This window comes from Sphaeramia orbicularis, unplaced genomic scaffold (genome assembly GCF_902148855.1).
Source record: "Sphaeramia orbicularis unplaced genomic scaffold, fSphaOr1.1, whole genome shotgun sequence".
Taxonomy (NCBI): domain Eukaryota; kingdom Metazoa; phylum Chordata; class Actinopteri; order Kurtiformes; family Apogonidae; genus Sphaeramia; species Sphaeramia orbicularis.
In genome coordinates this window covers 17,501-39,625 of record NW_021941688.1, presented here as the reverse complement: position 1 = coordinate 39,625, position 22,125 = coordinate 17,501, and the positions used below count along the sequence as shown (strand labels likewise).

The 22,125-nt window shown below is 38.5% G+C and overlaps 1 protein-coding gene across 4 annotated transcripts in view; it reads right to left on the bottom strand.

The window, feature by feature from the left end:
* Window positions 1-22,125, bottom strand: part of LOC115416812 (homeobox-containing protein 1-like) — a 53,261-nt gene that overhangs the window by 30,183 nt on the left and 953 nt on the right. For 2 of the 4 annotated variants that reach the window (XM_030130693.1, XM_030130696.1), the window contains exon 2: window positions 16,276-16,965. In XM_030130693.1, the coding sequence (XP_029986553.1) occupies window positions 16,276-16,958 (683 nt within the window). In that variant the 5' untranslated portion in view covers window positions 16,959-16,965. Of the gene's footprint in view, window positions 1-16,275; window positions 16,969-22,125 lie in introns of all 4 variants that reach the window. The other 2 variants (XM_030130695.1, XM_030130694.1) reach the window with 2 other exon arrangements.

Below are 22,125 nucleotides of genomic sequence, written 5' to 3'. Positions count from 1 at the left end.
ACATACAAATACTGATGCATATACAGTCACTACTATACATACAAATACTGATGCATATACAGTCAGTACTATACATACAAATACTGATGGATATACAGTCAGTACTATACATACAAATACTGATGGATATACAGTCACTACTATACATAAAAATACTGATGCATATACAGTCACTACTATACATACAAATACTGATGCATATACAGTCACTACTATACATACAAATACTGATGCATATACAGTCACTACTATACATACAAATACTGATGCATATACAGTCACTACTATACATACAAATACTGATGCATATACAGTCACTACTATACATACAAATACTGATGCATATACAGTCACTACTATACATACAAATACTGATGCATATACAGTCACTACTATATATACAAATACTGATGCATATACAGTCAGTACTATACATACAAATACTGATGCATATACAGTCACTACTATATATACAAATACTGATGCATATACAGTCCGTACTACATACACTAGGGCTGTGCAATTAATTAAAATTCAATTACGATTTCGATTATTACACGCAACGATTACAAAAATTATGTAATCGAGAAAAAACGATTATTAATTTTGAGTTGTTTTAATTCACACGCACGCAAGCTACCATGAGCTGCTCTGCCCCGCCCCCCTCTAAGCTCCAGCTGCCTGCTAGCCGGCAGGTCCACCCCAAGAGGAAAGTTGTACCTAGCGGTCTGGAAAAATAGCAGGAGAATCGCAGCAGAAGTGCTTGGTAAACAAAAAAGGCAAGTCAAATTCAATTGTATGGAATCACTTTGGGTTTGATGAAGAGCAAAAACCCATTATGTGCAAAAAGTGTTTCGTAGTTGTGTCCGCACTGACCGGTAACACAGCAAACCTTTATAACCATCTAAAGTTTAACCACCGCGACGTTTATCATAATCTTATGAAAAACTACAACACAAAAAAAAACTCCGTCTACAACTTCGTCCGCACTGCAATCTTCAGTCTCCGAATCTCTTTACGCTGCAACTCCCGTATTAACCTAACTGAAACCTCACGGCATGCCACTGAATTTACTGTTTCATACTACACTGAACATACTTGAATTTATAATTTGCACTTTACGTGAGTTTTTTTTTTTTTTATTGCTCCAGTTCTATGGCAAGTCTATAGCAGTTTAATTCCAGTGCACTATTTGTTTACAAAAGGAAACATACTTGAATTTACAGTACACTTATTTGCATTCAAAGATTTTTTTGTTTCGTACAAAAGTGAACATACTTTGTTTTAATGGTTAAAAGCTTTATTTATATTTAAAGAGTATATCTTACATTGTTTTGCAAGAAAAAAATAAACAACTTCAAGGTTAACAAATAATCGTTTTTAATAATCGTGATTTCAATTATTGCTAAAATAATCGTGATTTTTTTTTTTTCTATAATCGAGCAGCCCTAACATACACACATACTGATGCATATACAGTCAGTACTACATACACACATACTGATGCATATACAGTCAGTACTACATACACACATACTGATGCATATACAGTCAGTACTACATACACACATACTGATGCACATACTGATGCATATACAGTCAGTACTACATACACACATACTGATGCATATACAGTCAGTACTACATACACATATACAGGCTGAGGACTGTGGAGGCTGCACTGCTCAGCCCAGACTAGAGATGGAAGAAAATATGGGTTCTGCAATATATCACGATATTTCATTTCACAATACTGTGTCGACATTAAAAAGTACTGTATCAATATGTATCGATATTAGAAAGTACTGTATCGATATTAACCCTTTCATGTACAGTGGTCACTCCAGTGGACAGTTCTTCTCCAGCTGTTCTCTTGTATATTCATGGGTTCGTTGTTTTAATTCCATATCAGCCAACACAGTGGACACTTATGCACCATCCCATACACTGACATTCATGCAATTACTGTAACTGTGCTTTTCTTGATAAACCTGATCTGCACTAACATGTTTGTCTAAATCAACTGCTAGTTGTTATTAGACTGTAATTAACAATTTTCATACACTTTTTTTTTTGCATTTTATCTCCATGATGTGAGTAAAAACTAATATTAGAGTATGCTAAAATGTGAGAAAACATCAGATTTGCAGCATTAAAAATGTTTTATTTCATGGTTTTTATACAGTATATCACTTTCTGTTATTGTGTTTCAAATACATGTTTCTCTGCCTCAAAAATTAAACACATGTTGTCCAGCTGAGTGGACATTTTTGTAACTCCAAAAAAAATACGTTCATTTAAAAAAAAATTCAATCACATTGTTTTTTTCATGCCTAAAGAGGAATAAAAACACTCAGGAAAAAAAATCTTGACAAAGGTTCTAATAACTCATGCATCAAAGGGTTAAAAAGTACTGTATCGATACCTTTCGGTATTTATTCAAATGCAGATATTGTGGAGTAGGGCGTCCCATTTTTAGGACTTCTTTTCTGGTCAAGCTCTTAATTTGACCAGTTAGTCTCTTATATATTAGTAACTCCTAAAACAAATTCCGGCCCAACCTGTAAAGTTTCAGACCCTCTACCTCCATCTTTAGGGTGCCCATCAGCCCAGTGCAGAAAACCCTTTTTTCAGTGGAAAATCCTGCATTTGTGGGTTAGTTCTGCCATATTTGCTCATGCAAATGCCATATTAGAGGTTTTAGGGGATGGAACTGTCGTTTATGAAGGTCTACAATCATGTACAAGTCAAAGGTCACATGATTTTAGACAAGGTCAAGGTCATTTGACACTGAAAAATGGGTCAAATCACAGGTTTTTGCCATTTCCTTTCTTGCCTAGTCTTATTTCACAGATCTGCACTCAGGGCTGATTTCACTGGAGAACATTTGATCCTAGAGTACCTATCTGGTACCCTCCCTTTTCTGCAGTTCAGCAGGTACCATATTTCTTTTTCCAGAGGACGGTAACACATTTTCAGTATAAATATGCCCAGTCATCCAAAAGGAGAAACACCCAAGAGTAGTGAAGAGAAGAAGGTGAAGCCCCCTGGGGAAGGGAAAGAGAAAAGGTGGTCCTGCAGATGAATGGGATGAAGATATGCTGCATTTCCACTGTGTGGTACCGGCTCGACTTGACTCGGCTCTGCCTTTTTTGCGTTTCCATTGCGAAAAAGGTCCTGGAATCTGGTACCTAGTACTAGTTTTTTGGTATCTCCTCCGCTGAGGTTCCAACCGTGATATGTACACACTGCAGACCACTGATTGGTCAGACAGTTTTCTCTGTGACACACCCTTTTACAAAAATAGATGCAGAAGTTTACAGCAAATCTGTCGGTACATTAATTCACATGATAACAGCCCAAAGCTACACCATCGTCGGTCCAGGAGATTCAGTCTTTGGTGGACGATTTAAAAATTCAGATGAGACAACACGCAACGAGCAAGTTTTCAGCAACTCTGAACAGACAACACGGAAATAACACGCCACATCACTATGACGGCCAGGTACTGTAAAGTCAGTAGTATCAGTAATGTAAACGGTCTGCAGGAATACTGAGTCGAGCTGAGCCGAGCCGGTTCTACATAGTGGAAACGCAGCATTATTGGCCCTTCACTGAATGCTATTCCAGTCACTCAGCTTCCTTTGGTAAGAACAGTCCTTCAAAGGTACAGATCACTACCAACAGAAAAGCCATTCAAAGACAGCAAAACCAGAGCAAAAGAAATATCTGTAGAAGTTGAGGCAATATGGAATAAAGGCAGAGTTCCACCAAAGGCCCACCATAACTGTGTTCTAGCTGTGTGCGATGGGATCATCCTCTGGAGAGACTGTCCTAACCATGGAGATCTGACTAATATAAAATCTGAACCAGTGTTCAGAACTCAGAGCTCCTCCTTCACCCTGAACTCTGTGCATGTGTGGATCCACTCTGTCTGTTTAAATCCAACAGTTTCCAGGTTGTTCCATACAGCAGAAACAGTTGAATCTGGTCCCAGTCATGTGTCTGTCCAATTAGATTCAATTCACATCAATATTAGTCGAGTTCTAATTTTAAATGTGTGGGAAATGGGATTTTCAGTGTTCAGTGTAAATGTCCACAGAGTCCACATTCCACAGTGGATGTGGACAATTTAGTTCCACATACAAGAGATTGTTCTAAGCTACAGGTGGATCCAACTGGAGGAGAATCGGAGTCGTTTGGAATTTTGGATGAATTTTGGAAAATGTCTCAATGATGACAGATGGAAAACTGTAGATGTTGTGACCTTGCTGTGACCTTGAACTTTGGCCTACTGGGACCAAAATGTAAGGGGTTGGTCCCAGGGCCTAGGCCTATCTGTGGGGAAAATTTGGAAAAGATGGGTGGAAGAGTTTTACACTAAAGATGAGAACAAACAAACAAACAAAGCAAAGTGATCACAACACCTCCTGAATGAGGAAATTAGACTCACTGTTAGATCTTAAACCCAGGCTCAGAGGGAGAAATATTAGTGAGGATGACTGTGACGTTGGCTGGCCGTTTAGCGGGTGGAGGTCCGTGAAATGAGGAAGGAGATGAGGCAGAGGCAGGAGATGGTGTGGTCCACAATTTTTAAAAAATATTTTCAATAATATCTATTTCACACAAAGTGCAAGTGCTGAAAGTGCAAAGGCTAAAAAAGTGCAAATGCCAAAAAAAAGTGCAAGTGCATGCGGAGGTTGGAGCAGTAGTGTCTTCTCCAGCAGTCGACCCACAACTCATGAAAATGGGCGCTTTTATATTGTTCAACTTAACTGGCTAAAACCACTACAACTCCATAGGGAAGTTACAAATCAACATAAATTGATAAAACTAATCTAAAACCTCCATAACTAAAACCCACAACCATAACCTATCTAAAACCTAAGCTATACATCGAAAAACTCTAACTCTAAACACCAAAGTTAAATAAAAACCCATAAACCAATAAAATACACCTCCTGGCTCCCCCACACATTTCCCTGCCTTGGTCCAGGCCAGAACCTTCTTAAGGGTTGTTGTTCATGCTGAGACTCTTTTTGCTGATGGACCTGGACACAAGGACAGGGTAAGTACAAACACTAAAACACCATTCACTAAAACACTTTAAAATCCACTCACACAGACACTAAACAAAACTAAACTTAAATACTGCACATTTACATTGCACTTTATCTTTGTGTCTAATTTGTGTCTCCTTTTCTCCAGGGCCAAGCAATCATCAATCAATTAAAATACAAGTACCCCTAGATGTAAAAACTGAAAAGGAAAGACAATAAAATCAATAAACTACTTTAAAAAACCAATTGTGTGCAATTACTCTGTTTGTGCAAATATGTTTAAAGTGCTGTGCTGTAAACTACACGTGCAAGTTAAAGTGCTTAAGTGAACACAGGTGCTTGTATTTGGTACTTAAGTGACACACGGCTGTTTGTCACAATGACCATCTTCAGAACCTCAGGTCTTTGATGAGGAACATCTCAGAGGCGAAAAGGAAGTGTGAGGCAAAGAAGTACAACTGGGAGACTGATTATCAATTCTATAGTGATCAATTTCAACTTGAAATTGAACAGAGAATTCATAATCAGTCTGCGTGATGACATCACACACAGCTAGAACACAGTTATGGTGGGCCTTTGTTGGAACTCTGAACACCTGTCATATGAAAACTGGTTGGTGAATTGGGAGGGGGGGTTCAGAGTTTAGGGCTGCGTATCGGCAAGAATCTGGTGATGCAATACAAATCACAATACTAGGATCACAATACGATATATCATGATCTATCATGATACTGTTAAAAAGGCAATTTTTTTGTTTGTTTTCTTTTTTTTATGATTATTTCCTTGAAGAATTGAATTACAGCAGAAATCTGCACAAATATTAAACATATTTTTATTTGATCCCAACAGGATCTAATGTTCTATCACAAAATGTTTCTAATTCTCCTAGTTTCCAAAGAAACTACCATCTGCCACTCTCAGTAAAAACAGTAAAAAGTGCTTTTAGGATGCTTCAAATAACCATTATTTAATAAAACAGTGTTAAATAATAATAAAATATAAACAACAAAGAAAATCAAACAACAAAAATGAACCTTCACAATATCTGCATTTGAATGAACACCTAAAAATATCCATACAGTACTTTTTAATATCGATACAGTATTGTGAAATGAAATATTGTGATATATTGCAGAATCAATATTTCCTAACACCCACCCCCCCAACTTGAACAGCCCTGTTGGTGCTCCAAACATCCAATCATTGCATCCTTTCAAACTTGTCCCAGACACAAAATGGAGAAAACATGCCAGTCCTGAGCGCCCTGTGTGCATATTTCTGAGATGAGAATGCGTCACGACTCTTGACATCCAGCATCAATATCCTTCCACACCAGTCTCTCTTGCGGCGCTGCTAAAATTAGAGCTAAAAAAAAAAAAAAAAACGCTGCTGCTTGTATCGACACCAGTGAATCAATGTAGCACAAGCTGCTGTACAAGACTGAGGACGGGTGGAAAGTGTGTGTGTGTGGGGGGGGATGTGTCTGATACTGATTCAAAAGGCCAAACCCCTGCAGAGACACAAATGTGCACTTTTTAAAGGGAGGAAAAATCCAAAGGGCACCGTGGGATCATTGACGAGGCTCAAACGACGTGTCGCGCCCCCGCAGCCCCCCCGTCAAAGCGAGACGCCAAGGTGGGGGGTGGGGGGCTTTTCAACGCTACTTAAGTTGTCGGGCTGTCTAAAGAGGACATGAAATTTAATGCAGAGGCAGTGTGAATGAGGGCTGGGACGGATAGTGCAGACTATGGAAGTAAATCTGTGACATCAGATTTTCAATTATAAAAGACACTGAATTTATAGCACAGAATTTTTTTTTGCACTGAAATTAAGTAAGTAAATTAACTGAATTTTTGTCTGTGAATTCAACTATGTTCATAAATTTAGAATTAAAAAAATTCAGATGCAAAAAATTCAGATGCAAAATATTTAGAAGCAAAAAATTCAGATACAAAAAAAAATTAGATACAAAACATGCATATCACACATCCGCGCTGACCTTCTTCCTGCATCGGCGTCACATGACCAACCTAATGTAACTTGATTGGCTGGCTGTCGGTTCGACTTGAGATAGAATTGATTGCTTATCCTTGGTGTCCCGGATGTGTGATCTGAATTTTTGCTGCTGAAGTTTTTGCATCTGAATTTTTGCATCTAAATTTTTTCATCTGAATTTTTTGCATCTGAATTTTTGCATCTGAATTTTTGCATCTGAATTTTTGCATCTGAATTTTTACGTCTGAATTTTTGCATCTGAATTTTTTTGCATTTAAATTTTTTGCTTCTGAATTTTTCCATCTGAATTTTTGCATCTGATTTTTTTTAATTCTAAATTTACAAACATAGTTAAATTGAGAGACAAAAAAAAAATCAGATACTTAATTTCGGTGCAAAAAATTTCATTGCTAGAAATTGAATGGCTTTTATAATTCAAAATCTGATGATACAGATTTACTTCCATACCGGAACTCCTGTTCTGACTCTGATGTTCTGAGGCAGCGGCAGCAGGAGGAGGGGGTGGGGCTAATGTGTAAAGTACACAACAGAGGAGGGAGCTAACATGTGGACTGTGATGGATGGTGAACACTGAGTAATGGGCTTAAGTAACTTCAGCCAGCACAGAATATCAAAGCTAATGTTATTTGACATGATGGGATTTCATTTCACGTTTCCATGTGCGGCCCTAACCCCCCCCCCCATCTTTCACACCCCTGAAGGCTGAGCAGAAGCCTTCACACTATACCTCTGTAATGCCATTAAGTCTTTGTTGACTGCATATGTAATGGAAACAACAGTGTCTTTATGCCTGTTAATTCACAGCCCAGTCACAGGATGGGCATGTTTATGGCACATGCACTGAACTGTCATGTGGTCTGACAGTGGTTCCTTTGGTTTATATACTGTTTTTTCAGTTTTTATGCTAAAATGAAACATATTTACTAAGGGGAAAAAACCTAGTAAGATTTTTAGTCACCTCTGCACTAAATAAACCACTTATTGCACTAAATAAACCACTTATTGAACATGTTGGTCACATATGAATAACTGCTTTTGGGCTGTTTTTGTCATCTAAACATTAGTATTTTTAATGCACCAGGTTAAGTTTAGGGCTGTTAGAAAATATCAGTTCAGCAATATATCGCTATATTTCATTTCCCAATACTGTATCGATATTAAAAAGTACTGTATCGATACTGATAGGTATTTATTCAAATGCAGATATTGTGAAGGTTCATTTTTGTTTTTTTTGGTTTTCTTTGTTGTTTCTATTTTATTTATTCTTATTTCACACTCTTTTATTCAATAATGTTCGTTCCTTTGTTGGGATTAAACTCAAATCCTGTTCTGATGTTAGTTGTGAACTAATAGAATCTGAACATTTGAACAGGATCTGAAACTGGAATGTCTGTAAAACAGAATTTCAGTTTGAACACAGTTTGAACATTTTGGGATATAACATTAGATCCTGTTGAGATCAAATACAAATGTGTTTAGTATTTGGGCAGATTTACGCTGGAATTCAATTCTTACAGGAAATAATTTTTTAAAAAGACACAAACCAAAAATTGCCTTTTTAACCATGACCCTAGTATTGGGATTTGTATTGTATTGTTAGATTCTTGCTGATACACAGCCCTAGTTCTGTTTACATTCATTGGTGGTTGGTTAATGCTCACATGCAGGCTTTTCTGGAGCTTTTCACTGCGTTTAAAGTACGAGACGTACTGGGTTTGAATATATTCAACTAAAAACTGTGCCAAATGTTTCCCACTGTCATTACAAGATCTGTAATAAAGCATTCTTGTTTTAGATTATCCCATAATAGTCAGAGAAAAGTCAATCAAACATGACACTGATGAGGTACACACAATGATCTAGAATACTTGATAAATAAATAAATAAATGACTTAATAACACTGATTAAACAACAGTGAACAGATCTGAACTGCATGTCTGACTATAAATAACAGTGGTGTTTCCAGGTGGTTTGGCCTTTTGGTCTTAGACGCTCTAACCATTTTTGTTTCTGTGATAATGTTACTGGACGTGCGGAACTCATGAGGACCGGTTCAGTTCTGTGTTTACAAATGCATGAGACACACAGCAGACCCACCAATGAGGTCCAGAACCAGGCTAGTGCTCCACCTGCACCTTCACCAAGTCCAAGCTTTAATCTACAGTCTGCTCTGAGGATCCTGCACATGGAAGCACCCTAGAAGGAATCAGCCCTTAAAGCACAGGTGTCAAACATGTGGCCCAGGGTCTGATCCAGCCCGCCAAAGGGTCCAATGTGGCCCTCCAAAGGGTCCAATCCAGCCCACCAAAGGGTCCAATGTGGCCCTCCAAAGGGTCCAATCCAGCCCACCAAAGGGTCCAATCAGGCCCTCCAAAGGGTCCAATCTGACCCTCCAAAGGGTCCAATCCAGCCCACCAAAGGGTCCAATCTGACCCTCCAAAGGGTCCAATCTGGCCCACCAAAGGGTCCAATCTGGCCCAACAAAGCATACAATCCAACCCACCAAAGGGTCCAGTGTGACCTGTGGGATGGATTTGTGAAATGCAAAAATGACACTGAAGGGGCAGCGCAGCAGTCGGTCATTGTGGCTTTCCTCTTCCTCTAACTCCATACTCAGCCATAGGTGATAGTATGGATCCAAGGTTTTGTTCCAAGAACGACCGGCCTCTGCGACTCTCCTCGGAGAACCTCCAGGCGTCCAGTTCCTTCACACTGTGGGTTCCAGTTTGAGGACAGGAGGACCTCCAGCTCAGGGGTTTTCTCCACCCTTCCTCCGCCTCTTTTCTGCGCCAGAGCCGTCACGAGCGAGACCAAGTCTTCCCCGGGGGTTCGCAAGATGGAGCCGCCCGTGGTTCCGCATACTCCCGGTCCTGCTCTGAAAAATCGATCTCACCCACTATTAATCGATTACGTAAAATTAAAATGAGATCGACCTAAGATTGATTAAATCGACTTTTTTTTTACCCAGCCCTACTATTGAGGAAACAAGATTTATTCAAGAAAACAAAGAAAATGAAGCAGCAGTGGAAGCAGCTACATGGTGAGTGAGATGACTGCTAGGGCTGGAAAAACATTCAAAGAAGGAGAGTTCATCAAAAAGTGCATGTTACTAGCTGTGAGTCAAGTAAAGAAACCCTTTTTTTGTGGAGCATTTAATGCAGATCCAGACTCTACCTCCAGCAGCCCCCCAGGTAAGTTGAGTTTGACACCCCAGAGTTTGATCATCACAAACCATTAAGAAATGACAGAACAGTGGAGCAGGACGTCCTCAGTGACTGACCAAAGAAGACGGTTTCTACTGACGGAGGACACACAGACACACTGGCATCACTGTGGAGGACCTCAAACGTCAGCTGAGGTCGGACTAGGAGTCCACCAGGTCCTGAACCAACAGAGAGGCAAAGAGGAAGACCCTGAGCCCCTTTACAGGACCACAAACAGACCACAACTGAGAGTAATCTGATTACTGCTGGAATCACATGTGAAGTCTTTACAGTCACTTCAGAAATGCGATAATCCTCAAACCCTGGTTCACATGTTTACGTCCATTATTGGATTTCTTTTAGAGTATGTACATATGTTCTGAGGAGCTAATCAGACTAGAGAATAGGTCACATGTTACTGCTGTCCTTCATTTCATTTCATTATTTGTTTACCTTTTCCTTAGACTCATGGTGTCACTGTAGAACTTCAGTTTATATAGCTGTTTTTTTGTTTTGTTTTTTTTTTACACATGCTCAGATGTAAAAATACGATATAAATCAAACAAGAAAAGCACGCGGAGAGCGCAGACCTCTGCCAAGACAAATCTGCCCCCCCACCCCCACCCCCCAATCACCACCAAAATTTAATCATTTCTTCCTTGTGCCAGTATCAACATTTCCTGAAAATTTCATCAAAATCCGTCCATAACTTTTTGATTTATCTTGTTAACAAACAAACAAACAAACACACAAAGCAAAGTGATCACAACACCTCCTGGTGGAGGTAATGAACCTGTTTACATGTGCGAAGACATTGGAGTATTGGGGACAAATCTAGGTGTGGTAATCTGATTTCTCCTAATCAGATTATTGCTGTTATCAGATAAAGATGATCAGATTATCCTGTTTACAATAGAATCTGAACATTTGAACAGGATCTGAAACTGGAATGTCTGAATTTCAGTTTGAACACAGTTTGAACATTTGGTGATAGAACATTAGATCCTGTTGGGATCAAATAAAAATGTGCTTAGTATTTCTGCAGATTTCAGCTGGAATTCAATTCTTCAGGGAAATAATCATTTAAAAAAAAGAAACAAACAAAAAATTGCCCTTTTAACAGTATCATGATGTATTGTGATATATCGTGTCGTGATCCTAGTATTGGGATTTGTATCGTATCGCCAGATTCATGCCAATACACAGCCCTACATTATACTTCATAAAAATGTCCAAAATGAAAGGCAGGGACGTAAGTACCTTCATATTAACAACAATGATCAACCTGGTCTTGAGTAGAGTGAAGAGTCCTCTATTCCATGGCTCAGTTTCCTCAGATTCAGCTCAGTTCAACAGTAAATTCACTCCCACAGCCCACCACAGATTTAAATAACACATGATATGACAAACTGAACTGGAACATGATAGAACAGGACAGAATACTCTAATTCTGTGGAAGAGCGGAACAGTTAACTTATGCACTGTCAGATGGACAGACGTCTATATGACCAAATGAGTCTGAATTAGAGCTGCACGATTATGGCAAAAATGGGAATCCAGATTTTTTTTTGCTTAGAATTGAGATCATGATTCTCTGGCATGATTTTTGTCACAAAATGTTTGTTGCACCGCTGTTAAGGAGAAGTTGGTTCTGTTACCTCTGATTCGCGTCTTTCACATCACTCCGCAAGTAGTCCGGTCACTTATACTCCCCGTTGCTAAGCGACGTCAGCTGATCTGTGAAAGTTTGCAGAGTTTGCAAAGAAACTTCCCTGCGGCACAATGGAATCATTTTAATATAAAAACTTTGGAGAGGGCGAGACTTTTGATTCTTAGTTAAAGGTGGGGTATGAGATCTTAGAAAAACAGTTCAAGCAGCTACATTTGGAAAATACTCAATTCAGAAGTCCAAACCCCTTTCTTCCTCCGCTGTCATTCACTCTTTTCTTCACTCAACTGCAGCCGACAGCAGCAGGTCACGGGTTGTCAAGACACTTTCCCGTTTAAAAAAAATGTACTTTTTTTTTTTTTTTTTAAATAAATAAATAAATAAATACATAATATTAAAAATTTTAAAAAAAATTGAAAATGTAAAAAATAAATAAATAAATAAACAAATATTTTTTAAAAAATGAACAAATAAAAATAAAAGAAATAACAAATAAAAAATAAAAAGAAATAAAAAGAATAAAAAGATAAAAAAAAATAAAATAAAACAAATAAAAAATAAAAGTTAAAAAATAAAAATTTTAAATCAAATAAATAAATAAATAAATAAAAATAATATCAACATAAATAAAATAAAACATTTTAAAAAAGAATTAAAAAGAATAAAAAGATACAAATAAAAAAAAGAAAAAAGAAAAATAATTTTCAAAAAAGAAAAAAAAAAAAAAGACTCTTTCCCATTGGTTGAGGGAGGAGGTGGCAGCGGTTCTGCGTTTGTGGGTATTTGTTTGTAATGCAGCCTGTGAAACAAAAAGCTTAAGGATCGTCCGTGTTTAGAAAATGAGATTGCATACATGTGTGAATCGAGATTGCGATCTTTTACCAATTAATCGTGCAGCTTTAGTCTGAATGTGTTCAAGTCCGACGTCATTACTTTACAGCAAAACACTGTATACAAAGAAGAGCAGGTTAAAGCCAAGGAACCAACCAGTTTCAGCGCCAACAGACTCATGAAAATCCCAAGAAACAGCCTTAAATCACACCACTAGCCTAGCCACAGTCATGCTAACACCAGTGGCCTAGCTGCAGTCATGCTAACACCACTTAGCTTAGCCGCAATCATGCTAACACCACTAGGCTAGCCACAGTCATGCTAACACCACTTAGCCTAGCCACAGTCATGCTAACAACCCACAAAGCAGCACAATGAGGCCTTCATAGCATGAGTGACAGGAGGAGAACAGAGGGCGGTTCCTCCTCCGTTCACAGACAGCTGGTCTACTCTGGACCAGGGATGGAACCATTACTGGTACGAGCCATAAACCGCTGCAACGTTTCTAACCGTCAGTATTACCGTTTAAATTCTAATGATCATGATAAACCGTGTTGGATTTGCGCACTTTGAAAATGACGCTGATACCGCTCATTTCCTGGAGAAGCAGATCAGCCTAACGTGTTTTAAATGCTCATTCTTTCAGAATATTTACATTTGTTCATTAAACAGTTCAGGAACATAGGATTGTGTTTCACTTTCTGTTTGTGTGTGTACAGTAGTGTGTATGTGTGACACTGTGAATGATCTGATATGAAAATGGTCAAAGCAAGCTCCACTATGAAGTGTCCAACTACTGCTTTTCCCACTCACAAAACCACACAGGAGTCAATAGGAGAATTGATAAGGAATTGGATTGGTAAGCAGAATGGACAATGGCACTGATATTGATCAAATCCTATTAATTCCCAGCCCTGGTGCAGATATCTGTTGTGTCCATAAGGTTCCATCTTTAATGCACATTTGTATGTTTGATATTTACATGTTAATATTTGAATGTTTCTGCAACAGAAAGTACATTGTCCTGTTATTTTTTTTTTTTCAAAACATAACTTGGTTACATTATTTCAGTGTGTTCATAAGTACTTTTTGAACATTTTGAGCACATTTCAACAATACCGTGATTATAATGATAACCGTGATCATTTTGGTCACAATAACTGTGATATGAAATTTTCATATGGTTATATCCCTACTCCCTACAACAGCAGAGGAAGACGGTCTCAAAATTAGAATAGTTTTGGATTTTTCATTCTAGTTTAGTTTTATTTAGTTTAGACTTTTTTTTCTCTAATTCAGTTCGTTTGAATTCGTTTTTAGAGCAGGTTTGCTAGTTTTTATTAGTTTTCATTTTTTTCTAAATACTTAGTTTTAGTTTAGTTTTAAATTAAATTCCTTAAGTAAAAACAAAATCCTTAAGTAAGCAAAAAAATCTTGAATTAAGTAAAAAAAAAAAAAAAAAAAAAACTCTTCAAATAAGCAAAAAAAATTGAATTGAGCAAAAAAACAAAACAAACTTGAATTAAGCAAAAAAAAATCTTGAATTAATTAAAACAAGATCCTGAATTAAGCAAAAAAAAAAAAATCTTCAATTAAGCAAAAAAAATCTTGAGCTAAGTAAAAAACAAACAAACAAACAAACTCTTAAAATAAGCAAAAAAATTCTTGAAATAAGAAAAAAAAAAAAAAATCTGGAAGTTAAAAAAAAAAAACAACTCTTGAATTAAGCACCACAATTCTTCAATTACGTTAAAAAAAAAAAAAAATCCTGAATTAAGCCAAAATAGAATCTTGAATTAAGTAAAAACAAAAACTCTTAAAATAAGCAAAAAAAAATTGAATTAAGCAAAAAAAAAAAATCTTGAATTAAGCAAAAAAATTAAAAAAAATAAAAATCCTGAGTTAAGCAAAAAAAAATGTAATTAAGTGAAAAAAAAAACCCTGAAGTGAGCAAAAAAAAAACAACAACCTTGAATTAAGCAATTAATTGTTATTAGTTGTAGTTTAGTTTTAGTTTAGCTGCAGTTTAGTTTTAGTTCAGTTGTAGTTCAGTTGTAGTTCAGTTGTAGTTTAGTTGTAGTTCAGTTGTAGTTCAGTTGTAGTTTAGTTGTAGTTCAGTTGTAGTTTAGTTGTAGTTCAGTTGTAGTTCAGTTGTAGTTAGTTGTAGTTCAGTTGTAGTTCAGTTGTAGTTCAGTTGTAGTTCAGTTGTAGTTTAGTTGTAGTTCAGTTGTAGTTCAGTTGTAGTTCAGTGGTCTCTTTTCTCTTCTTCTCTGTGCTCCTATTCAAATCAATCCCAGACAGGACTCTGCTGCTTTAGTCTCCATGTTTCCAGGTAGAGTGGGGACCAGAAGACGACTGGAAACCACAAGTGAACACAAGTGACGGAGCAAAAAGTGTCGTATGGAGACAGCACAGAAAACTGAGAGAGACAAAGAAATCCATTGAACATCAATCTGACATTGACAAAGACCAAAACCAAGGGAATTTGATCCAGAATTTTATCTGTTTTAGTTAGTTTAGTAAACACACAATACAGTTTCAGTTAGTTATGTTTTTTTCTTTTAATTATAGTTTTTATTTATTTCAGTTAATGAAAATGTTTTTACAATTCTAGTTTTGGTCATTTCATTAGTTTTCATTAATGATAACAACCTTGGACCGTCTATTGATCTACATGACAAAAGGGAATTCCACTGCCCATGAAAACAATTAGGGTTGGACGAATTATCGCAGCACAGTCTTAATATCAATATTACAAAATTGATAAAGGTTTGATAAAGGTTCAGCACAACTTTAGTGTGTGACCTAGGGATGGAACCATATGAACATTTCATATCACGGTTATTGTGACCAAAATTATCACAGTTATCATTATTATCATGGTATTGTTGAAATTGTGCTCAAAATGTTCAAAAAGTACTGATACACACACTGAAATAATTTAACCAAGTTGTATTTTAAAAAAAAAAAAAAAAAAAAAAAAAAGAAATAACAGGACACTGTACTTTCTGTTGCAGAAACATTCAAATATTAACATGTCAACATCAAACATACAAATGTGCATTAAAGATGGAACCGTAAGGACAAAACAGATATCTGCACTAGGGCTGGGAATTAATAGGATTTGATTTGATTAATCAACTCGAATTGATTAAAGAGAAATTTTCTACATCAGTTTTCCTGAACTGAAGCTTCTCTGAGCGTCACAATAAGTGTCCGTGTGAAACACAACAGTGGAACCAATGTTTAACAGCAGAGAAATGAAGGAAACAAAGCTGAAGACTCAGGAGAATTGTGGTTGAAGGATTTTTTTGGATCACTTTGAGTCGATTAATCGTTCTATCCCTAGTGTGGACAGTATTTGGACACATGACCCACCCATGTAGAACGGAGCCTGAACCAGCCCAGGGTGTGAAAGCCTCAAACTGAACCTGAACAGATGTTTACTGGTGTAAAGGTGAGCGCCGCCGCTGCTGCACCTGTGTGACCACTGACCTCATCAGCTCTTCCACCTTATCGTCGATGTCCAGGTCTTCTTCCGCGGCTTCGAAGCCGAAGGTGCGGGCGGCCGCCGCGCTGTTCACCGGGTACCTGGGAGGAGACAGCTTCCCGTTGGGGGTGGCGGCGAGGCTATCGCGACCGTTCTGCGACAGCGCCACCAGCGACACCGGCGAGGGCAGGATGGCCGAAGGCGGCGGCGGCCCGGGAGGCGGGGAGGTATCGTAGCTATTGCTGGGAGATGGCGAGAGCCCGCCGCCGCCACTACTAGCGTACAGCGTCTGGGTGGCGGTGGATATTTTGGGAGTCGTGGAAGAGGCGGCGGTGGCGGCGGAGGCAGAGTGATCGACGGCGCCGCCCTCGCCGTTGTTGCCGTTGCACGACACAGAAGAGGTGGTGGCGGTTGCCGAGGCAGTGTTGTTATTACTGAATGACGTGGTGGTGTTCGAGGCAGAGTTGTTGGTGGTGCAGCTGTTGGCCCCGCCTACTCCGTAGGAGGACGAGGAAGATGAGGAGGAAGAGGTGCGGCGTCCAAACTTGTCGCCATGCTCCCGGTCCAGCCGGTCCAGAGTGTCGAGCGCGTGCAGGATCTCCTGCTTGGTCATGCCGGTGCGCCGCAGCCGCTGCAGCAGATCTATCTGCTCGATAGTGAAGCGCGGCTCCTCGCTGAAGTCAGACATCCTGCTGCTGCTGGAGGAGAAACAAGACAAGACAGAAGAAATAAGAGGAGGAGGAAGGAAACAGGAAATGCAGGAGGAAGTGAGGATGAAGACCAGACAAGTGTGTGGACGTACAGGAAGGGAAAGTAAGATGAAGAAGAAGAGGAGGAGGAGCGAGGAGGAGAGGGAGTCAGGCAGAAATGAGACAGATGAAGGGATGGAGGAAGGCAAGGAGGAAATGAGAGGATTAAGTATGAAAAAGAAAACGCAGAGGAATTTGAGTTGCAGATGGGGAGAAAATGAGAAGGAATGAGGCAGAGAAAGGGAGGGGAGGGGGGTTAGGGTGGGAAAGGGAAAAAAAACACAGCAAGGAGAAAAAAAAGAGGCAGCAGATAAGAAAGGAAGACAAGAGCGAGAGATAGAAGTGTGAAAGAAAGCGGAGGGAGGGGCAGGGCATAAAAATCGTCTATTTTTGGGAAGCGGCGGCAGCAGCAGCCAACACACGCAGAGTGCCAGAGTCACCTTGACAGCTGATGCTATCTTAACATTCTGACTGCCGTTCTTTAACAGCTACAACGTATCCCCGGCTCTGCTCAACCACCCACGCTGTATGTTTTTCATAAGCAATTTGCTGTGCTCAAAATCAATTCGACTGGAATCAGACTGCGGCAGATTTTCCATCTTTGTGTGCCAGCCCCTGACCTCTGCTGATATGATAAATGCTTTAAAAGGGGTCACTGGCATTTTTTCCACATCTGTGTTCGTCTAAAACCCTGCAGAGGACAGAAAAGAAATGACTTTAGACCGGCTGAGCTGGTTGAAAGTTGCACACAAACTCATTTATACTGCAGCTTCTCCTTCAGGAGGACCGCAAGTTTGAAGTCTGTGGTTCCCGACCTTTTTTGGCTCGTGACCCCATTTTAACATCACACATTTCTGGCGACCCCAGAACTGAGACATTTTTTTGCTAAAATGTATATGTTTTGGATCATGTAATAGTTTAATGTACTATGTTGCAAACAAACGTTAATTTTAGAGTCTATATAATTTAATTAATATACTATTATGGACAGAAGCAGTAAATCCAGGTGTAGATTACTGCACAAAGGCTCAGGATCTGTCCAGTCAGTCCAGCTGTGATTTACAAGGAGGACAATTAATACTGAACAAACAAGAACTGAAACTAGGAATAATGAAAGAGCTGCAGCATCTGAAACTGACCACAATGAACATTTGACACACAAACAGAACCACAGTGCTGCAGTTTCACACTCACAGTTTGTCATGTTTTTTATGGATTGCACTGCAAAAATCTAAATCTTACCAAGTGCATTTATTCTCATTTCTAGTCCAAATATCTCATCACACTTAAAATCAGACAGAATCGCCTAAAGAGGAACTTTTCAGTGAGATAGAAGAACTGATTTTTAGACAACAGATCTTGGAAATCTTATTTCAAGAAATCTTACCAAGATAATTTTTACTTGTTCCATTGGCAGATTCTTTTGCTTAATTTAAGATTTTTTTTTTGCTTAATTTAAGATTTTTTTGCTTAATTCAAGCAAAAAAAAAAATAAAAAAAAAAAATCTGCCAACGAAACAAGTGAAAATTATCTTGGTAAGATTTCTTGAAATGAGATTTCCAAGATCTATTGTCTAAAAATAAGTTCTTCTATCTCACTGAACAGTTCCTCTTTAGGTGATTCTGTCTGATTTTAAGTGTGATGAGATATTTGGACTAGAAATGAGAATAAATGCACTTGGTAAGAGTTGGATTTTTGTAGTGTGTGATTGTCTCTCTCAACTCACCATATATTTTTTATTAGTAAGTTCTTCTTAATTTTTATCAACTACTATAAATTTCAGGCGACCCCATTTGAATTCCAGGCGACCCCACGTAGGGTCCCAACCCCGAGGTTGAAAAACACTGCTTGAACTAATGACAGACCGTGAGCCGAGGGAAAGTCACTTTGGGTCAGAACTCCAACACAACAAACACACTGGTGAAGATTAACTAGTCTGGACATTCAAAACGGTAAAGGAATCCTCTGAAAGCGGTAAATGATTATCGTCACACACAGTTAGTTTGCAAATCTCTTAACTATTAACTCATTTGTTTTAAAGCCACTAGTTGAAACACTAGGAAAATGTGTTCAGCCCCTGCATTGAAGTCAAGCAGATCAATAGAGTAGGAGTGGAAAACACAAGCTGACACACAGAAAACAGTTAGATCCAACCTGAGTTTCAAAGGACACCAACTGGGACTGGATCACTGACAGGAAATCCAACTTTTACTGGATCAATTTCTAATAAATACATGAGCCGAACCAACTTCAACAACTGTGTAATCACTGAATCCATGTTTCCAGAGTCTGGGATCAGAGACCATCCATCAGAACCAGAGCCTTTGGCCTTTGGATGCTGCTGCTCTAGTCCTCACTAAGATCAAGAGAGTGGACCACATCAGTCCAGTTCTCAGGTCTCTACACTGGACCACATCAGTCCAGTTCTCAGGTCTCTACACTGGACCACATCAGTCCAGTTCTCAGGTCTACACTGGACCCTGTCTCTCAGAGAACAGACTTTCAAATTCTCTTGCTTCATATAAAACACTGAATGGTGTAGGCCCAAAATCCATCAGAGACCTTCTAGTCCAGTATGAACCATCCAGACCACTCAGGTGGTCTGGTGCAGGTCTGCTCTGGGTTCCAAAAGTCAGAACTAAACCTGGAGAATCAGCGTTCAGTTTCTATGCTCCGTAGATCTGGGACAAACTACCAGAAAATACCAGGTCTGAGATCTGAGTCTGAGTTCTGTTCAGTCCAGGTTCCAGACTCACCTGTTCACTGGGTTAGGGTTAGGGTTCCAGACTCACCTGTTCACTGGGTTAGGGTTAGGGTTAGGGTTAGGGTTCCAGACTCACCTGTTCACTGGGTTAGGGTTAGGGTTAGGGTTAGGGTTCCAGACTCACCTGTTCACTGCTGCCTTTGACTAAAAGGATTTGGACTTTTTAAATTTGATATTGTCCTTCCAAACTCTGTACTGCAACTTGTACTTTAATATGTGTGTGTTTTTATATTTGGGTTTTATGTGTTGTTTTCTTGCTGTTTTTAATCACCTTCAACATGTTTCTTTCATAATGTTTTAAATGTGTTTCTTTTTCCCTGTTGTTGTATTTCAGTGTCCTGTGTGAAGCACCTTGAATTGCCTTGTTGCTGAAATGTGCGATACAAATAAACTTGCCTTGGACCCAGTCTGACTGTGTTCTGACACCAGAACTATTTCCATCCTGTCCCTGTCCTAAGGATGAGCCCAGTCTGTGTTCAGTCTATTTATTGTCATGTGTTTCTGTTGTGTTCAGTCTATTTATTGTCATGTGTTTCTGTTGTGTTCAGTCTATTTACTGTCATGTGTTTCTGTTGTGTTCAGTCTATTTACTGTCATATGTTCTGTTGTGTTCAGTTATTTACTGTCATGTGTTTCTGGTTGTGTTCAGTCTATTTATTGTCATGTGTTTTCTGTTGTGTTCAGTCTATTTATTGTCATGTGTTTCTGTTGTGTTCAGTCTATTTACTGTCATGTGTTTCTGTTGTGTTCAGTCTATTTATTGTCATGTGTTTCTGTTGTGTTCAGTCTATTTACTGTCATATGTTTCTGTTGTGTTCAGTCTATTTACTGTCATATGATTCTGTTGTGTTCAGTCTATTTACTGTCATATGGTTCTGTTGTGTTCAGTCTATTTACTGTCATGTGTTTCTGTTGTGTTCAGTCTATTTATTGTCATGTGTTTCTGTTGTGTTCAGTCTATTTACTGTCATGTGTTTCTGTTGTGTTCAGTCTATTTACTGTCATGTGTTTCTGTTGTGTTCAGTTTATTTACTGTCATGTGTTTCTGTTGTGTTCAGTCTTTTATTGTCATGTGTTTCTGTTGTGTTCAGTCTATTTACTGTCATGTGTTTCTGTTGTGTTCAGTCTATTTACTGTCATGTGTTTCTGTTGTGTTCAGTCTATTTACTGTCATGTGTTTCTGTTGTGTTCAGTCTATTTACTGTCATGTGTTTCTGTTGTGTTCAGTCTATTTACTGTCATGTGTTTCTGTTGTGTTCAGTTTATTTACTGTCATATGTTTCTGTTGTGTTCAGTCTATTTACTGTCATGTGTTTCTGTTGTGTTCAGTTTATTTACTGTCATGTGTTTCTGTTGTGTTCAGTCTATTTACTGTCATGTGTTTCTGTTGTGTTCAGTTTATTTACTGTCATGTGTTTCTGTTGTGTTCAGTTTATTTACTGTCATGTGTTTCTGTTGTATTCAGTCTATTTACTGTCATGTGTTTCTGTTGTGTTCAGTCTATTTACTGTCATGTGTTTCTGTTGTGTTCAGTCTATTTATTGTCATGTGTTTCTGTTGTGTTCAGTCTATTTACTGTCATGTGTTTCTGTTGTGTTCAGTCTATTTACTGTCATGTGTTTCTGTTGTGTTCAGTCTATTTACTGTCATGTGTTTCTGTTGTGTTCAGTCTATTTACTGTCATATGTTTCTGTTGTGTTCAGTCTATTTACTGTCATGTGTTTCTGTTGTGTTCAGTTTATTTACTGTCATGTGTTTCTGTTGTGTTCAGTCTATTTACTGTCATGTGTTTCTGTTGTGTTCAGTCTATTTACTGTCATGTGTTTCTGTTGTGTTCAGTCTATTTACTGTCATGTGTTTCTGTTGTGTTCAGTCTATTTACTGTCATGTGTTTCTGTTGTGTTCAGTCTATTTACTGTCATGTGTTTCTGTTGTGTTCAGTCTATTTACTGTCATGTGTTTCTGTTGTGTTCAGTCTATTTATTGTCATGTGTTTCTGTTGTGTTCAGTCTATTTACTGTCATGTGTTTCTGTTGTGTTCAGTCTATTTACTGTCATGTGTTTCTGTTGTGTTCAGTTTATTTACTGTCATGTGTTTCTGTTGTGTTCAGTCTATTTACTGTCATGTGTTTCTGTTGTGTTCAGTCTATTTACTGTCATGTGTTTCTGTTGTGTTCAGTCTATTTATTGTCATGTGTTTCTGTTGTGTTCAGTCTATTTACTGTCATGTGTTTCTGTTGTGTTCAGTCTATTTACTGTCATATGTTTCTGTTGTGTTCAGCCTATTTACTGTCATGTGTTTCTGTTGTGTTCAGTCTATTTACTGTCATATGTTTCTGTT